The sequence below is a fragment of the Apium graveolens genome, chromosome 1 (genome assembly GCF_009905375.1).
Source record: "Apium graveolens cultivar Ventura chromosome 1, ASM990537v1, whole genome shotgun sequence".
In the NCBI taxonomy this organism is placed as follows: Eukaryota; Viridiplantae; Streptophyta; class Magnoliopsida; order Apiales; family Apiaceae; genus Apium; species Apium graveolens.
Window position 1 is genome coordinate 11,148,185 of NC_133647.1, and position 20,198 is coordinate 11,168,382.

Sequence of the window (20,198 nt, forward strand, 5' to 3'; positions counted from 1 at the left end):
AAAATCCAAACCACCTAGATTTAGGACCAAGAAGGAAGCAATGACAAATAAATTTCTGGCTAAAAAAGGTTTCAAAAAAATGATATTTACATCGCAAGACTGAGTCCAATGCTTTCTTTAAGGTTGCCCAATACTTGGTTTCATGGCTTGTATATATTTATCCATTTTTAGCTGCATGCACTTTTCTCCATTAAAATTTGTTTAAGTTCCTTACAATGTTAAATGTTGTCATTTATCTCATTCCCATCAATAAAACAGTAAGAACATTTATTCACCATGAGCCAACAACTCAGAAGAGAGGATTTTGAGCAGTCTTTAGCTACCAAAAATGATAGGATTGAGCTCAGTGGTCCTGTTGTCAGACAAGAGGTATTTAAATTCTAACTTTTTCTCGAGATGCCTATACATAATTTTGTAATATGTGCGGTTCTTATTGCTTCTATTGAATTCGGTTACTTTTTCCAGATGTGTTTATACATAATATATGCGGTTTGTACTGATTGACCAAACAATATAGATAATCAATACCAATACCAATGACAGTACAAATATTTAAATTAAACAAATGAATATTTAAATTAAACAAATGAGGGTGGGAGGACTCTAACCCGAGTCCCTACCTAAACCGATATCATATTATTAACCAGTCGCACCAAAACCTTAAGGTTATGAAGGAAAGTCTCAAAAGGATCTTATACTTTTCAACAAAGTCATAGTAAATCTTTTTGTTTACGGATTTGTTAGGTTGTGTTCATTTGGTGACAATAGAAGGCGGAAGGAATGATAGGAAAGAGTATATTTAAATATGGGGAGAAAGAAAGAATGCAGGAGAGGATACGGAATAAATTAACATGAGCGAGGATAGTTCTGAAATCGGATCAATTCTGTGAGAATGATGGGAATAGAAGTGTCCTTGGAATGGACGATCATAGTATCACAGTAATCATACAATAAGAACCAGAAGCACGGAATCAGTGCATCAAAGATGCAGTCATCGATTCTCCCGAGAGTCCACAACCATGTTTTTAGGTAAAGAATCGCGTTCTGTAATTTCACATAAGTACATTTGGAGAGACATCCCTTCTCAGTACAATACATTAAAAAATAATGGGCGTCGCTAGGGTTTAACTTGATCAGTATCGTTTCAACTCTATATTGATATCCCGATCAAATTCTTAAATTCTTAAATTCCCATGAATTTCCTTTGCTGGTGCATTGTCAGCTTCAACTTTGGATGATTTCCTTAAGGTACTTTCAAAAACATTTTGCTCAATTTATAACATAGGACTTCAGTTTTCTGTCATGATCTATTGAAGACAATAACCCGATGTACGTGTGTGTGTGTGTGATAACTGATTAACGACTTCTTGATAAGAAAAGGTTGCGGAGCACAAGGGAGAAATCACCATAGGTGAAGCACTTGAAGCGACAGCATTAACATCAGGAAGCAAAGCAGTTGATTACAGTGATGCAGCTGCAATACAAGCTGCTGAAGTCAGAGCAACAGGCCGTACCAACATTGTCCCAGGCGGTGTGGCTGCTGCAGCTCAATCTGCAGCAACAAGAAATGCTCGTCTTACAAATTACGAAGAGAAAACCAAATTGAGTGAAGTTCTCGCGGTTAGTTTCCCAAAAAACATGTCATCATTTTATGACCAACATGGCTAATTTTTTATACTGTGAAGAAATTCAGTAACAAAAAGGTGCATGTGTTTATTCTCAGGACGCGGCTTCAAAATTGCCATCAGATAAACCAGTGACACGTCGAGATGCTGAAGGAGTTATCGGTGCAGAGTTGAGGAATGATCCTAACATCACTACTCATCCGGGAGGCGTCGCAGCATCTTTGGTTGCAGCTGCCCGGATTAACCAGAGCAAACATAATGCAGACAGCCCCAGCCCCCGGAGCCCGGCAAGCCGTTAAAACACAGACATACACTTTACTGAAATATCTGTAATATATTTGGGTGACAAGTGTAAATATATTGCCCAAAAAAATATGTTTTGCACAACTCTTTTTCGAACTTTAAGTTTTCTGTTTCATTTCTTTCTCATTTTGTGTATATTAGCTCATATCCCGTGTTATGCACGAATTGTTTATAATTATTTGGACGTATGTGTGTAACATATTTGTATAAATATTATAGTTGAAACATTATGTTAAAACATGTCAGTATGAATTTCTTTTCTATTATTCTTGCAAGTTTGTTTTCTTTACCCTTGCTACTAATATTAGTAAAGCTTCTAAGTACGTACTCACGTAATTTAGGTTGTATATAATCTGTAATTGCATAACTTGATTAAAAAATTGCAACTATACTATTAAAATAAACTATGTGTGTGTTTGATATTGTTGTTCCAGACACCAACATCAGTTTTTCGCTGAAAAATACTTTTGACGTAAAAGTTGCTGTTAAAAAAGGTAAGAGTGTAGTGTAATAGACAACATTCAAACTATTCAAATGAAACATTTATTCCCTATCAAATTTTATGATACTTCTTGGTGTTTATTCATGTGAAACGATCAACAGAAAATAACTGCACATAAGATAAATATATAAACACATAAGATAATTCAACTAAGGTATTACAATGATAATACACAAACTCTGATCAGACTCTTCTTGTAGAAGGATGGAGTAGTGATTTTTCCAGAAGAACAGAGGTTGCACATTTTGCGGGATTTTCAGCTTTTGTCTATCACCATTTGCTTAAAGCATAGCTGCATAAGGGTGATATTAGATAACAGGGTACTAAAACATGCTTTAAATATAAACTTGTAGCTTGTAGTTTCAAACCTCTAAAATAGATCGACATCTATATTACTGTCGAGAACTCCATCATCATCCCAATTCAATTCCTTGGAATTTGATTCTTTTCCTATAATTTCAAGAGGTGTATCTAAAGGCGGCGGGTTCTGCAATAGTATTCAAAATATTAGAAAATTAGAAAATATACTGCAAGTTGAGTTATGCTACGAGACCTCAAAATATGATAAGAGAAAAGGAATATCCTTTAGGGAAAGGGTTCGATAATAAAATGCGTTCAAATATGACGATTAAATTAATATTACAATGCCACAACCACTAAACTAACCTTCATAAGTTTCAGGGACGCGTGAAATGAAAATATAAGTGGGATATGTAGACCTAATATATAAAGAAATCCTAAATAAAGCTTCTCCTATCAAAGATTTAGCAACTCTTTTCTTTAGGTAGAGATTAAAAAGCAAGTTCCACGCCTAGAAATATGAACCTCATCCTCTTTACCAGAGGTTGGAGGTTCATATCTTCCGAAAGCAAGGTGGGTGTGTGAGGGTGTTTAATTATCAAGAGCAAGTACCATGCAACGAATAAGGGGCCAGTTTATGTCGCGGAAGAAAGGGTGCTCTTTGATTTCATTGGAACCCCCATTTGATCCCAAGCGAGTTTCAGGGTCTCTTTTCAATAGTGCATGAATCAACTGTCTGGCTGCTAGACTTGCCTGCATAACATATAGACCAAAACTTACACACACTAAAAAATGTTTTATAGCGAAGACCCTTTATTGGTTGATGCAGTAATTAACCATAATCCTGAAATGGACATGACTTGGACTACGAGCTAGTGAGAAGAATCAGAAATTGTACTGATACACCTTAAAAATGATCTCCTCAGAACAGTACATATTTAAGAGCAAACCTTGAGCTTTTCTCCGCTATTTTCTATCGTATTAATTCAAGAATATAGATTTGTAATTTTCTTTTCACTCGCCAAAATGCTAATATGGATAAAGTTCAGCAAACAATTTGCAATTTACTCATTTATATATGAAACCATGCACATTTCCAAAAATTAAATAGGATTACCGGAATGCTACTTGGAAAGGTGAGGTCTTTGTACAAAATGTTGGCAAACGTCTTCTGCCTATTCTTCCCTCTAAATGGGGTACGGCCATAAATCATTTCATAGAGCAATATACCTGAAATGCAAAAATAGAGTACTCAATTTTAAAGAAAAAAAGAAAGAAAGCTTGATTTGGAAAAAAAATTGACATGTTTATATCTCAAATTTGACGATTCCTTCTAGTAAAAAATATCCATCCTACAGTATTAATGAGTAGCTTTATAAGCTGCTGAGTGCTACATGATTGATAACTATAGTATCACATGTTATTCTTAGAATATTAATCTAAATTTTTTTGACAGCAATTGTGAAAAATCATATCATGTATGTGGTTCCTAATCAGTCAATCAGTCATCTACTTTTTTCCAAAATCTCCTTTCTAGGAGAGGTTCCAATGTGTACATTAACCAGTCAGAACTCGATAGGAACACTTTACAATAAGAGTAAAAACGTCGTATGATATCGCTCATGTGCTTACCGAGTGCCCACCAATCAATAGCACTACTGTGACCACCTCCTTTAATAATTTCCTGAAAAAAGTTGTTCGTCAATTTCCTGATATATTGGTATAGGAACCTGACTGCAGAACAGTAACAAACTCGCAATTTGAATAAGAAGTAGCTTTTTATATGTGATCAGAAGATTTTAAAGGCTTACTAACTAACTGATATTGGTAAACAAACTAAGTTTCTTATAATGAAGCTACTGTTACATAGTTGTTAGATATAGCATTACATTTGACAAGTATTTAACTACATTACAATATTAGGACTACTCTACAACAGTTAGTAATGGATAATAGTTAGGATTTTTTTCCTTTTGTCTTTTTTTCTTCTTTTGTGTGGTATATTATATATTTCCTAAGACATTATTTTTCAGATATACAGGAAGGGGGAGTAAGGATTGAATTTGCTCAGGAGGGGAAAGGAACCTTGCCACTAAACTATCAATAAATCCTTGTATTTTGTTTCCTTTATTTAACTTTTATATAATTTTTAGGTCAGAACTTCAGTATAAACTCTTATAATTCACATTATTATTCAGATGTTGTCATTTGATTATTGATTTTGTTATTATTCTCTCGATGAAATTTGTCTCTTTTTCGAGGTCAATTACGGTACAAATTCCTAAACCAGTAACCTTATATCTCCAACATAAGGTTGTGTTGGTGTAGGTATATTATACAATGATTCACATCTAGAATATATACCTTCATGTTATCTCAACAAAATATGAACAAAGACATAGTAGATACAGTTGAAATAAACAATGCTATTCACAGGGCTTGTGTATTCTTTTTCCTCCAGTTTTGCTTGAAATATTTAAGAACATTAGTGAACACAATACAAAAAGATAGAAGTGTAGAGTAGCATACTGGAGCAATATATTCTTCAGTTCCAACAAATGAATTTGATTGTGTAACTGGCTCTGCAATAAATGTTGGTGGTGGCTGGCTTCTGGATCTTCTACGTTTAGGTAGTGGATGTTTTATGACCTGCACAACAATGAAGCGCAATACATAAATTTAAAAGCAAAAACTATGTCAGCATATTTTGCCTACATTTCAAATGCAACAAAATACCTTGAATAAACGATGGTGCGCTTCGATAAAAATTATAAAAATTACAGGTCTAAAATGACAATAAAGATCATATACAAATTGTTGAAACCAAATATAAGAATTTCATACATAGGATGATATCAATTTCGTTGTAGTTTATTAACTACAGAAAATTGCTACTACGACTACGAGAATATTTTCCAACCCTGTACATTCATCTAATATATCAATTATGACAAATAAATCAAACAAAAAATCATCTGAAGTGTTAGTTTTAATTGGGAAAGTTTTTCACTTTGTATATAGTAAAAAGTAAATGTAGTTTGATATATGCTACCAGTATTCAATGTTGCAAAATAATAATAAAATTAGTCTACTTCCTTAAAGTAGACATTTAACAAGAGGACAGTAGCATACTTGGGGCTTACAGAAAGTCCTAAATGAAAGATCGAAGTCGGTCAATACGATATGCCCATCCTTCCGAAGTAGCAAATTTTCAGGTTTCAGATCTCGATAAATTATACCTGTAATATGTGTTATTTATCATAAGAATATACGTGAAAGATTCAACTGTCACAAAAATTGCTCAACAAATTAGAGATGCACAGCATACTAGTCATCAATGTATTAATCCAGGGACTGACTTTGTAATGTACAAACATGCAGTTTTACTAATTATTACGTCTAAATAAAGCTCTATACTCAACCAAATGGTTCAAAACATACGAATGATCCTTTGTAGCAACACTAAGATATTATGTTTGTATTGAAGTTGATACTTCAGCAGAAAAAAGACACTCATCCAGCCATGCTTTCTATTTCTTCAGTGATATACAAGACATTTACAGCAACAATAAACTTAAAGAAAAGAGAGTATCTGTGCAACATTAAAGACCTTATCACGAAGACTACTAAATGACTGAAACGATGAGCTTTAGTACTAAATTCAAATTGTAATTCTTATTTATCAGAAATTCGTAGATGTATGAATAAAAAGAAGATACTATACTGATAAGGGAAACCAATTGGAGACATATGGCAATATAAGTACGGTGCCAGATGTGTCACAATGCATATGGCCAACAACAAAAGTAAAATAGAACAAAAACAATTTGGAACAACATCTCTCAATTAATTAAATACCTAAACAATGAAGGTACTCCAAGCCAATAACGACTTCAGCTGCGTAGAACCTGTAACGAAAAATTAGATTTTTTTTAACTGGTAGTCATGAGAAAAACAACTGCTATAGTGTTATATGATTCATACTCTCATCATTATGAAAAAGTTCCTTCATATATATGAATAAACTTAACATTTTAATTATGACATGATCCTAAATTTGTAATATTAAGTTGTTTCGATTGTAATTTAGTATTTAACCACATTGACTTTTGTAATAAGCAAATCACTTATATTCACAAAATTTGATTGGAATTTCACAAACAGACTAGAAAAAATATGCCTCTAGTTTACTATGTTGAAGTTTATACGAAATGGACAAACCAAAGATCCAAAACAACAAAAATGTAAATTGATGAAGTAGTTTTCCAGCTGTTGCTCCTGATGGGCTGGATTCAATACTAATAATGTGAACGAAAAAATTTGATAAATCAAATAAACAATTTCTAGTGGACCACAGAAACTATCAGATTGCTACTCTTTACATGAAAATAAGTTTTTTTAGCAGGTACCCTCTAGCTCCCTTGTAATCAAAACCAAACAGCCAATAGGTGATTAGGATACTTAGCATTTTAAAGAAAATATTAGAAGTGTTAGAAAAATTCATTGCAGCTATTTTTTGAAAATAACTATCAGGTATATATCATAATCTGATATTGATATACCTTGCTGATTCTTCTTTAAATATTTTTAGTGGCTGCTTGTCTAGCAACGCAAATAGTTCTCCTCCAGCACAAAAGTCCGTTATCAAGCAAACATGTGTAGAAGTCTGAAATGAAGAAAGACATCAGCACAAGTAACCCGAAATGAGCTGGACAGCTGTAGAAATGAAGTAGTGTGTCTACAACGCAAACAAAAGCTATTGAACGATGTTTGGTAAATAAGCCGATATATTAAATTCTACTGCCATATTGTAACAATAAACCAGTAACAACGAAGTTTTTTATCCACTTGCTGCATTAAACATCAACTGAAAGTGTTTCATATCATAAATCTTCATAATATTTATCTTAAATGTATTAATTCGGGAATGAAGAAATATATACAATCATAAATCTTGACTCTTGTGCTTCAGTATTTATGGAAATTGTTCCAAATTTTCCATATAAATGTGAGTTGGTCTTAACTATTGATTTCACTAATTATGCGCGCGCATGTGCAATGTGTATACATCCCCTTTCATCTTAATCTGGAATAGTAAGTAGTTATGTTCACTGAATAAGGGTGAGACCTTTTTTCATTTTTTAGTATCTTACAAAAGAAGACATTTACAGTAAAATTATTAAACCAACAATTACATTTATACATAATTTAACCAAAAATCATATTTTGATTGAACTGTAATTCGATGAAAACAATATGTGATTAGATGTGTAGGATAAAAGCTGAGAAGTTGACAATAAATGCACATTTGAAAGTGCATTATTTTATCACTTTTACTATAGTAAAGAGTTGCATCTGAAGTTGATTCAAGACCTAAAAGCTTTATAAACCACCGGCTGGAACTTTAATGGAGATACCACTTACAAAAAGGGCCATAATCTACTGTAAAATTGACACTATGAAGCAAACTATTGCAAAAATAAATATTGGTAGGTGTTCTACTAAAAATGAGAAGAAATAAATTATAATATACAAAATAAAGTTGGACCATGCGTGATTTGCAGCACAATTATAAGAGGCAGACTGCTTGGACAGTTAAAACTCTGGTTTCGGAGGTGGGGTTACATCTTTTGACAGGGTATTACAAAATATAAAACAAATTCATCTTACTTCTTCTTCGCACTTTATCTACTTTGACATTGCTACCAAAGTTGGGAACAGATATTTGTATACTTTAATTTGTTTTAGCTAAAACTTTTAAATGATCTGATCTATGACAGATAGGCTGCCAAGAAATACACCTTTAATTCTGCTTTAGAAGTGTTAGAATGTGTTTATTAAAGCACAAAATAAGTGACTGGTTCAAAATATCCCGCATTTCCCTACCCTGCTTGTGGACCAGAAGGTGGAACACATCTTTGTGCAATATTAAATATCCTTGAAACCTAGGTTTCAAAATTTAGTTTTAATATCTAAGTGCGCGTTTAATACGCACCTGAAAAGAAGTGTATAGGGTTGGGAGGAAAGGATGATCGAGTAATGATATGATTTCTCTTTCAATACATGCTCGATGAACCTGCACATGTAAAAATTACATAATCTCTTCAGCTGAAAAGTTAAATGTGAGAAAATATCAAGTACACAAATCAAAAATTGTATCAAAAAGTAATTTGCATTGTTTCATATAGAAAGAAAAACGGGAGCTCAAGTTAGTCAGAGCTTGTATGTATTATATTTCGACAGTTTCTAAATTGCAATTAAGTTGTAAAGAAGAAGTTAAAGCAAAAAAATCGTAGATAAAAATTTAAATTGATATTGTGGCAACCTATACTGCTGCGGGTTAATAAGATGATGACTATATCATTTCAACACTCAAACATATAAATTGTCAAAGTTCAATGTAGGAAATGTACTAACAATAATGGTTTATCCATAACATGCTGCTATAACATATGACGTGCATGAAAACCATTCACACCTTGTTACGATTTAACATGATGGTTTTTTCCATCGCCTTCATAGCAAACAGTTCACCTGTGCCTTTAAGTTCCACCAAATGAACACTGCAGCAAAGAATCAATTTTTGATTAAGTGAAAAAAATTCCTCAAAAAAACAATCATCAGAAGTTAGTAGTAACCAGCAGTAAATACCAAAACTAATTTTCTCCATCTCGACTTTTGAGTACAATTATTTTAGGTAAATGGTTATCAACTTCTAACCAGACCCTAACTTCTTTAAAAATTAGGTGGATTATCTAAACATAAACAAAAGAACTTTTTTGGATCATCCAATTCAGGATAGAGGGAGGATTAGACAATCCAAAAAGGACTTACTTGTGCTCATAAACAATTATACCCCGTATATTTCGTAGGATAGAGGTATCATTATTTAGAGTACTGACCAAATCCCTACGCAAACGTCCTATCATTATTTATCAAAGGTTCTGTGACAAGTCTATATCCACAGTCCAGTAAAGTTTTACATAAAACTACACCAGCATAGCTATATAACGTTTTTAAAATTAAGAGTAAAATAATTTCTCTATGTTACATGGACATGATTTCACTATATCACATACAAGTTCTGTAACATCAATTCTTCACACATGTAATTATGGCGTGCTTATACACATTGTTGTTGACAACTCCTACAACTGTGAATCCTTGTATAAAATTTTAAAAGAATGTATCTACAAAAAAGAATGATTTTTCTCTTTATCTTACACAGAAAATGTTCTCTCCTCCACTCAGGAATGTCCTTTCTTTTTAATTATTTTCTTTCCAACTCATCTAGTAATCTCACAGTCCAAACCAGGGTACCAAATGTGTAACCGAATACTTTTTCATTTCAAGAAGTGCAGTAACAACTAACAGAATACATTCCAATTTACGATTTGGAGAATCATAAGATGTATTTTAGATTAAAGGTGCAGAATAATATTCCACTCTATCAAATATCCCTCTCCTATTCTAATTATGTTAATAACTATTTATAGTTACAATATGTTAATGCTAATCACATCTATAACTGGCTGGAGTACAGAAGAACAAGCAGCATTGCAGAACGCTAAATATAACAGTGATGTGACTGCCTCATTCAGTTAAGTAGAAAAATTGAACATACCTGCCAGTGTCACCACAACCCAATGGTCGTATGGGTTTAAAGTGATTTAATCCAATTCTTTCCCCAGTTGAAGTAATCTGTGGATAAAAAAAGTGACAAGAACTTCAGTAAAATATATAAATTTATGGCACTTGACAGTTTCCACAATGCAAATACCAGGATACAACATAAGACTCTGCCTCAGTCTTAAAATATCACCTACAACTCAATAAATATCGCTAAAGGAAGCTTTTAATCCACAACAGACAATTGCAGAAAAATTAAACTAATAAATGCGAAAAACGGAGGTGTTAGGTGTGTCTGTAGGCACCTCAAAGGAGGTATTAGGTTTGTCTGTAGGCACCTCAAAAATAACAAAAACTCAAATTAAGTAACAATACATGCATTTTGCTAGCTTCACACTCACACCAATGTTTAAGTGAATATCACAAAGCCTTTAACGAAATATCTCTCTCCAAGTTAACCATGTCAATGAATGCTGGCGACTGTAGAAATAACTAAAGTCTAATTAGTGGTACTACTATAGTGATCCGGACTTTGGTTAACTTGCTTGTCAGTTCTACAACATGTGTGTGGTGTGCTGACTGTGAGTACAAAAACCATATAGAAATAGGATATCCTGGAAAAGATCAAGCGGGAATTTGTTGTGTAGATATCAGTTCTCATACCCTGAATTTATGTCATGCAGCTACGTTGATGAATTAAGACTTTATATATTGAAGCTACATCTCCATATTAATTTAAATACTTTATTTTCCATAAATGTTTTTTGTCCTTCAAAGTTAAAACTAGGAGAAGCATATAACATGATCACAAACATAGAGGAATCAAATCTACTGAACTAATAGTGCAGTAATATGCTTCAAAGTTACCAGAGATAGAAAGTAGGACCCAATGAATTAATATAATACAAATGTCAATTTCATAATTGGTACCTTGTGTATAGCCTGCCAGCAGGAATTGTACCTGTTGTGAGGTTTTGGCACCACAGATTGAGAGTGGATAGCCCACAAGTCATCAACAGTCTGTCAGTGGCACAACATAGAACTTGAATTAGCTCAATTAAAAATTAAGCATGAGAATTCACGCAATAGATTAATTTTTTCTTCGATTATAGTGGGATCTCCTTCTTATATAGTTAAATGTATACCCCAACTAATAAAATATGGAAAGATATTCCTATAAATTGGAAAATTACAATGTTTGTTCCTAGATACAGAAGTTGGAAAATAAATTTGGGTGAAAAATACAAGACTTTCGGTACCTACACTCCAGATTTTTTTTTACTTGTAAAAAAATAAAGTGTAATTTGTTCTAAAAAATGCATTGATATTCTAGTAATGTACAAGTCGCATAACCTATAAATATGTTGATTAGAGAAAATACTCGGAAAAATCAACCTGACAAAGAAATGGTCTTTTCCTTTGGGTAGGATTTACGAAAGTGATGAACAAAGAGTTGTTGTAACAAAAATATAATGCAGGCATCAACTTTATCTACAATCAATAAAGTGAAAAGAGTACCTTACCGAATTTGCATCAGGAAGTTCCCGAACAGCTTCATCAACATTTTGTGCGGTTGCTTTGACCTGTAGAAAATGATGAATTACTGTCAAAGAGATTGTTTATAAAATGGACAATCCAGTTATTTTTTATTTTGTTATTATTAACAGGCATACAGTGTACTAGGTGCAAATAACTTCTCGATACATCAATGACTTCTTAATTTTGATATTGTTTATATGCATAACAAGGTGTTACAGTTTTTGCATTGTTTCCTCTCACATGAGGATATGGCACTGCCCACTATTGTCTGTAGAGGCAGTACTCCGTCCCTGGTAGTTTCGGGTTTTATAAATTTCTCTAGCACTTGAGCCAGGTAACTGTTACACTCTTCTCTTTTTCTGGCATGATTGTGTATCTTAACTTGTATGTTGACAAATGATTAACCAATACAGATGGCTATTATGGAAGTCAAGAATACCTCTTGGGACATCAAGAATAGAGTGACAGAGGCTCGTAAGGTCAATTTTCGTTAATTTGGTAGAGAATGAGAATAAGAATAATGTAGTATCCCTCTGTAAGATGCATTACTTTTCAACTTATTCAATACAAAATTATAATTATAATACAGATATTCATTGGTGCATCCAATCCTTTGTTATAATCACCCACGGCCCTATGCCATGTGAAATGTTCTTGATTATTGAAAACTTTACTAATGCTTAGCTGAATTAAGTTGATATTATTTGCACAACTGCTTTTCTCAGACTTAAAGTTAATCCCATATTCCCTCATTTAGCTGTTATTATTGGAAACATTACCTAAATAGCTAGCTTCTGGTGCACCAAAACATTCAAATTAACTCGGTCCATAATTTCGTATTAACATCATTAATATAATAACGCGGCTTAAACTTTATAATAGTGTGCAACATCATGACTTTAGAAAGTTGATACTTCAAACTTGTTTGTCAAAATATAATACAAGATCCAGTTTAAGCGTTCCTCTAAAACTTTAAGAGGACTTCTTAGGATCTAAGATTACACTTGTTTAGTTAATAATATGTTACCTAATTAGTATGTAAAAGTTCCTTTATACAGAGAACAGATAAAAATAAAGAAATTGCAAATAGACCATTTATGAGGACAATTTAAAATCATGTAATGACATGCAGAATAATAAATAGGTTCTGATGATTTATCAAGACAATTACAGAAAATGTACCAACTTAGCACTTTGTTGTTCTGTACTCTCTGAAAGACGATTTTTTAGTGGCTCCACATGATTACTGCCATCTAGCTGGACACCTATAAAGTACTGGAGTTCCCCCTGCAGATGTTTCATGAAATTTTATTACTAGCAGGAAACTGCAGCTTATACAATTTTAAATACCACACAAATTAGTGTTAATGAATTAGAAAAATACCACATATTGTAGCTACCTTTTGGTCACGCATAGGCTGCAAGTGAAATAGATTCCAGAATTTTTTCCCTTTAATAGTTGACATCATGCAAAGAAGAAATAGTTCCAAGCTCATCAGAAAAAGAAAAAGTTCTTAATGTTAGAGAATCTACTGAAAAAAATAGCTCACCACTCTTCGTGTAGTTGATCAATTGCACCGTAATTTCTCTCTGTTCTTTGATCGCATCTCTTATCTTTTGTACAGTTGCTTGATCTGTTTCAGGTCCTTGAAGAAATCTGCATGATATTCAGTAAGCTTGTTAGATATTTAAAGACTATAGAAAAATACGAGTAAACCTTCAAAAGTAGTAATTAACTATGTTGCAGGCTGGAGTAACAACTGATTAGATTAGAATATAGGACTAACCCTCAAATCTTCGACTATAATATTATCCAAGTATCAGACTATTTTAAGTATCTTTTAGGATCCAACTGAGTGCGCTATGGAAGTACACGAGGATCATTGTATATTTCATCAAATAGTTGGTCCATCACAAAACCAATACCAAAAGTAATGCCATTCGAGATATGACCCTATAACATGAACCTTACGTTACATATCATTATCTGTTTTATCAAAATAAAACAGATTTAAGAGACTCAAAAACTTGATGGTATAAAAAGCCTATATTCTAATTGGAAGGGCATTAAATTCAGCAGGTGGGTGTAAGGATTAAATGTCAAGCACAATAAATTGTGCAAATAAAGTGATAAGAAACCAAAGCAAATAGAATGAAACCCTGAAAAAGCATTTTGAGTCCAGATGAATACATGAGGTCAAGTGTTCTATAAAATCATCTGTAGAGGTACTTAAGTTCATACCGGCAGTTTCGCCCTAAAATTTCCTCACGTGTATACTCAGTCAACTCCAGAAAGCTATCAGATGCAAATATCTGTGCACAGGGAAACATGGTTTAAGTTAAAACTTAATCCAATTATCCAAAGGACTTGCAGAAAAACCAACTATAAATCCTAAAAGACAATTTTAGGAAATAATAAGGTAAAGGCCATCGTCATATTACAAACAATCAAAGGTAAAATATTTCGTCAAGAAATGATGCATGCTGGTAATAGAAATTTGGTTATACATGTTTTAGTCTTTTATCTTACAATGGGACAATCAGGAAGTCTAGGATCTGATATAACAAAATTTTTCTCAATACGCTCCAATGTGGTTGCTAGGTCAATTCCTTGACGTATATCCCTTTCTCTTTCAGCACGTTCCCCACTATCAGAGCGTTCCAAGTCTTTAGTCATAAGAACCTCAGGCTCAGTACTCAGTTGATCTTCAAGCTTTATTGCAGTGGTAGAAGACCTCCCCTGATACCTATGTAAAATATATTACATCAATGAATGTTGGCATAGTTTTCTGAGAAATAAAGCGACAGGTTGATCATAATAATGTCTACAGAGACAAAGAACAAGTAATGACCAAGTAGGTTGCTAAAATACAAGACTCAAACTATAACATCACCCTTGTGCTTAGCTTTGATCTATCACTCTCTTTCCTCTAACATGGATTAAGGCAAAGCAGCTTACAATTTAGTGATTTACTGAAGAGAAACAATGAGCAGATATGGTGTTAACTGACTTAATTGAGAAACTGTTCTAACATAACATGATACATAAAATAGCAGAAATCAAACAAAAATTGTCCACTGCATTTCAGATGACATATTTGCAAATATTCTTGTATTGTTTAGGGCCTTTAAGCTTCAGGTCTCAGGAAATTATGTCTTAAACGTCTCCCAGCTAACAGATACATTTTCTAGTATAAGCCCCCAGGACCTGCCATCAAGGCTTATATACTTCGTGGAGGTCTAGGTGTACATATTCTCTATACAGATAACTAATATTGGTTGATAAACTCGTACATATTCTCTATACCTGACCTATATATTGCATACAAAGTTGTTGCAGTAAGTACATCCATAATCCTCCACCAAACTATGAGGTACATAAGCAGTCCCCGTAGAAAGAAATAGATTTCCGCAAAAGGCAAACTCTTTTGTCTAGAGATGTGCTTTTGAAATACAATTTTTTTAGTGTCAGGTTACGCATACATAGATTGTGCTAGATGTATGATGAAGTGATCTTCTAATTTAAGATAAATCTTTATTGGCTCATGTATTGTTTTTTGGTTTAGTAACTAAGAAGCAAGTCATTGTTGCTCAATCAGGTACTGAAGTCATAACTCTGGGAGTCTTGTTTTCAGTGTTACCTAGTGGATTAGGTTACTGCATGCTGAACTATGACTTGCACAGTCTAACCCTTACAACCATGTACAGTGACAGCTAACAAGAAAGCAACTACCATATTTTCTCATGATTCAGTCCCACGTCACGAGGCCAAGTGCATCATTATTTATCTACATTATACCAAATAAAGATCAGTGGCGGTGTAAACATATGATTACTAAATGTTCTTCAGGCATTTTCAGACAGCGGAAAAGAGCTATTATGCAATTTTATCGATACCCTTTTGCAGTTCACCTAAATTTTAAGGCCAGTAATGAAAACTCCAAATTATTTTTATGAAAGAAATATGCTAAAGATAATAGCTCTTGATGACTCATTGAATAGTGTACAAGAAACAGGTACCTTACAAAGTCAGTTTGCATAATTATATAGATTTCTTCATAAATTTCTTAGAAATTGATCCCTCTCTTAAAATGTCGAGAAAAGGGAGGGAGGGAGGGAGGGAGGGAGAGAGAGAGGGAGGGAGGGAGAGAGAGAGAGAGAGAGAGAGAGAGAGAGAGATCTAATTGCAATGAAGTGTTGTAATCAGTTACATAAATCTTAACTGAAGGCAACAGACATGAATGACTAATAAGGATCCAGAATAAGATAGAATAATGGGATTGTAAATAACTGTTAGGAAAGAACGAATACTATGGAAAATTAGGTACTCTTTTACTAGAAAGAAACTCACTCCATTGATGTCGTTTTCTGTGATTTTCTATAGTTACTTTTGGAGTCTTGAGTAGAGCTTCCAAGAGATGGGTCACTTTTAGCCATCAACTGAGGAGTCTGTCTACCAGGAGTATTCATACTCCCAGCTTCAGCTGGTTTCAAGTGCATAAAATCAATATTTGGATACTCCTCCTTTTCATCCATGTGAGAGCGCGGGTGCTTCACAGTTTGTACAACCTCGTTCATAGAACCCAAAGCCTTTTCCTTCTGACGCGCTAACACATTAAAGATGTGAAGTATTAATATGCAGGAAGGGTAATTCAAAAACCAAATTTAGGATTTCCCATTACCATCATAACGAATCAAGGAGTTGGGCAGTCCATTTGGCCGTAGTAGCTTTTCACTAACACCTTCTGTATACTTGCTGACCTCAACCTGCATTCTGCCAGAAAACCGTTGTTTGTATCAAATGCATAAAGTTACCTGCTAAGCACAATCAGCATACTTTACATTTTATAATTTATTTACATTGAATTTGTTACAAAATGAATTTCCAATAAATGCTGAAATTTAAAGTAGAGACTGCATAGATGGTCATTTTGAACTACATGCCGGCAGTAAACAAACTGGAGGGACGATTCTGGGACCTTTAGTTCCAAAGTCACAGTGGCCAGGTTTCGTACAAATTACACTAATACAAAACATCATAGTTTGAAGTATTTATTGCTTATGATGATGAGATAAAAGTACACTAAATTTGAAAACCTAAAGACTAGCCGAATTGATTTGTAGAGGTATATCTGAGTCAGAAGACAAGAAGGGAAAAAAGGTGGACAGCAATTATCAAGGCCTGGAATAATTCATCGTACTATAATTATTCCATACAACTAATCATATAACATGACATTATAAATGTGTATAGTATGAAACTGATAAATCATTTACTCCGTCCTTGTCGAAAATAACATTGAATTGATGATATAATTTTTTATACATTTCAAAAATTGAAGAGCGAGGAGTTCTCATCATATGTTTGTTGAATGTTTTATTAAAGTCATGTACACAAATCTTCAAATGGTATTCTTTGGTTTCTTTTCTTTATGAAACCAAAGGGTATACATCTTTGCATATTGTAAGGTAACACCCAACCAATCTAAAATAAGAAATCAACCTCCTAAGTATGCTTAATGGAAAATTAGTAAATGTGAAACAAAAATAGAAAATGGGTTAAAAGGGAAAGTGAGAGTACCCTATGAACTTAATGGTTTTGCCAGAGTCATCTTTGATAGGAGTAACTGTGAGTAGATTCCAAAAAGGAGTGCCATCCTTCTTGTAGTTGAAAAGCCTACCACAGTAACTAGTTCCTGTTTTCACTGCATGTCTTATTTTGTCTACTTCCCTTTGGTCTGTCTCTGGTCCTTGCAGGAATCGACTGCATTCACAACAATTTATGAATCACTTATAATTTATAACTAACCCTTTTCAAGTTGCTTTAATCTCATTCAGACCAGGCCGGGCCGGCCCGGGCCGGGCCTAATAGGCCGAGTTATAAAACTCGTTCATTACTACCCAATTCGTTTATTCCATGCCTGGCAGGGCCGAGTTATAAAACTCATTCATTACTAGTTGAGCTAAACATGTTCGAACCCGTATCAACTCTGCTTTGTTTTACTTACTAAAAAGGCTTGAATTTGTTCGAGTTCGAGCGTGAACTGAGCCTAGCTGTGAACCGAGCCTAACTCTATCAAATGAGTTTGAACTTGAAATTATCCTTAGCCCTCTTAAACGAGTTTAAACTCGAGTCAATCGCGATCATCTTGACTCAAATTATATCCTTTATTAGGATTTTGGGTGTTTGTGATCAAAATTAGGAAACAACCCTCCACACATATTATTTTGTATACAAAATAATCTATTAATTGACTGGAATTAGAAAAAAAAAAATTTGAACCCATAATTAACTTAAATACAAATAACTTAGCAAAAAAAGATACACATAAATATAATTAATAACCTCAAAATCGAAATTGACATTCATCCAGATTAAAAAAAATCATGGTAATAAGTTTTCTAGTTATTGCTCCAAACAACCTGTTTTCCGAAGTCTCCAAACATCTTTTTAAAATTACAGTTTCATAAATAACTTATTATTATAGATGTTTTGTGGTAAAAAGTTAAATAAATTAATTGATGCGACCAAACAAAGACTTGTTAGTAACTCGGATATTTCCGGCCAAGTCGAACTCTGATATTATCTTAAGTTATTGTTTTTTATTGTAAGGTACTAAGAAAAGGATTTAATTGCATTTTTTATGAGAGTGAGTTATAGACCGAGAATATATTATATTATAAAGCAGATAAAAAAAAATGAGAAGAAAATAGTAGTTGATTAAGACTAATTCAGTGACAGGTAAAATCATCTGAAAGTTTCCACGTGTAAAAGTCATTAACACATAAAACTGCATTTTACTGCTGCTTGATGGCCGTGATTTATACCTCTAATTAATTTTGATTACTCTCTAACACCGACAATAGTATGAACACTAATGTACTGTTCTTACCAGTTCCTTCCAATAACCTCCTTTGAAGAATAACCAGTCATGTCGAAAAATCCACTGCTAGCATACACAATCGGACAATCCGGTTTCGTAGCATCCGACACCACAAATGTCTGCTGCAATGTTGCCAAAGCATCCTTCAACTCCTGCGACACTCTCGGAATTCCCGATTCCGACTCTGTCGAATTATTGCGTCCGAATCTCTCGGACGCGTTTCTGCTGCGCTCGCCCTCTTCAGGATTAATTATATATCCCCACTCCGCTGACCTCTCCTTAAAAGTGCGCTCATCCACTTTGCTATTTTCATTAAAAACCATCCAACTGGCTGAAGAACTCGAGTTCGACTCCTGTTGCACGACTTTCGAGGTTGATGCTGATGGCTCCATTTTAGGTGTCAGGCCTACTACTTCAATTCTAAAAATGCAAAGATGGTTAAAACTAATATCAGTACTCTGTCAGGTACTTGCCTATATTTTAAAGTCTATTTATGTAGATATGCACATGTAACCATGTAAAGTTTTCATGCAAACTGCAAAAGTAGTACTAAACAAGATTATATAAAATACTACTTATATTTAAAACTCAATACAACAAAGTTTGTTTTAGAAGAAACTTACTACAAGTGGAAACCGAGCACACATTACTGAAAAGCTAGAGTCTAGGGGAAACAAAATTAAGAAAAAAAGAGTGTGAGATAGGCAATGTGGGAATTAATAATTTTTATGTCATTTCTTTTGTTTGGCTGCAAACATATCAACATGAGATATCAGCCAAGAAGATAACGTTCACATATTAAACAACCTATCAAGAGATGCCACGTGGTGGTAATCTCAACCCTTTATTTGAAGGACCGTGGTTGTCATCGTGACCGTTCATTAAATTTTACATGATTTTTCATAACTATAAAATTTTAAATAGTCATGTTGTTTCGGGTGTGCATATGTGCACTAGTCTGATATTTATTAATTTTACATGTTTTTCATAATTACAGAAATTTATTTACTCACATTGTTTCTGGTATTATGCACACCTAATTTATAAAAACTCGATTATTTGTTGAAATTTTACATACTTTTTCATAATTACAAAAATGTAAATACTCATATCGTTTCCGGTATATATTTATGCACACGTAACTTTACGAAAAATCTGGCTATTTGTCAGGTGTTGATTTTTGTGTTGTAATTAGGCAATGTTTTTGTGGTGTCATATAAAATTACTTGAAGGAGAAACAAATGATAACTTATTACTTGCCAGAAAAACACTAGTACAAAATGTGAGCCACAGGAAAAAGAAGTTAGCAGCTGTCTGGGTGTTTCCTGTATCTTTGTATAAGTGGCTCAGAATTTAATTTATTTTCAATAATCTTAAATAAAAAGTACGGACAGCTTACCTAAAAATGGTGAAAAC

General features: G+C 33.5%; 2 protein-coding genes across 2 annotated transcripts; one reads left to right on the forward strand and one right to left on the reverse strand.

Moving 5' to 3' along the window:
• Positions 1–219: 219 nt before the first annotated feature.
• Positions 220–2,191, forward strand: LOC141719187 (late embryogenesis abundant protein 47-like). Its single transcript, XM_074521575.1, has 3 exons — positions 220–369; positions 1,381–1,620; positions 1,724–2,191. The coding sequence occupies exons 1-3, from the start codon at positions 277–279 to the stop codon at positions 1,922–1,924; spliced, it is 534 nt and encodes a 177-aa protein (XP_074377676.1). The 5' UTR covers positions 220–276; the 3' UTR covers positions 1,925–2,191.
• A 264-nt stretch (positions 2,192–2,455) lies between these two features.
• Positions 2,456–19,541, reverse strand: LOC141660847 (phototropin-2). Its single transcript, XM_074467832.1, has 24 exons — positions 19,406–19,541; positions 18,792–19,202; positions 17,480–17,662; positions 16,581–16,672; positions 16,250–16,505; positions 14,429–14,645; positions 14,141–14,211; positions 13,449–13,555; positions 13,299–13,348; positions 13,081–13,185; positions 11,883–11,942; positions 11,290–11,379; positions 10,355–10,431; positions 9,209–9,293; positions 8,726–8,806; positions 7,293–7,396; positions 6,589–6,638; positions 5,863–5,969; positions 5,260–5,379; positions 4,363–4,414; positions 3,848–3,960; positions 3,343–3,483; positions 2,799–2,917; positions 2,456–2,722 (listed from the first exon to the last, which is right to left on the reverse strand). The coding sequence occupies exons 2-23, from the start codon at positions 19,172–19,174 to the stop codon at positions 2,801–2,803; spliced, it is 2,661 nt and encodes an 886-aa protein (XP_074323933.1). The 5' UTR covers positions 19,175–19,202; positions 19,406–19,541; the 3' UTR covers positions 2,456–2,722; positions 2,799–2,800.
• Positions 19,542–20,198: the final 657 nt, after the last annotated feature.

Excerpts from the sequence above, each read along its gene's own strand:
- LOC141719187 (XM_074521575.1), top strand. The coding sequence starts at position 277 with ATGAGCCAACAACTCAGAAGAGAGGATTTTGAGCAGTCTTTAGCTACC. Across the intron at positions 370-1,380 it reads GTCCTGTTGTCAGACAAGAG|GTTGCGGAGCACAAGGGAGA; the intron begins GTATTTAAATTC and ends TGATAAGAAAAG. Across the intron at positions 1,621-1,723 it reads AATTGAGTGAAGTTCTCGCG|GACGCGGCTTCAAAATTGCC; the intron begins GTTAGTTTCCCA and ends GTTTATTCTCAG.
- LOC141660847 (XM_074467832.1), bottom strand. The coding sequence starts at position 19,174 with ATGGAGCCATCAGCATCAACCTCGAAAGTCGTGCAACAGGAGTCGAAC. Across the intron at positions 4,415-5,259 it reads CTGAAGAATATATTGCTCCA|GAAATTATTAAAGGAGGTGG; the intron begins GTATGCTACTCT and ends AACTTTTTTCAG. Across the intron at positions 3,484-3,847 it reads CCTTTCCAAGTAGCATTCCG|GCAAGTCTAGCAGCCAGACA; the intron begins GTAATCCTATTT and ends TATGTTATGCAG.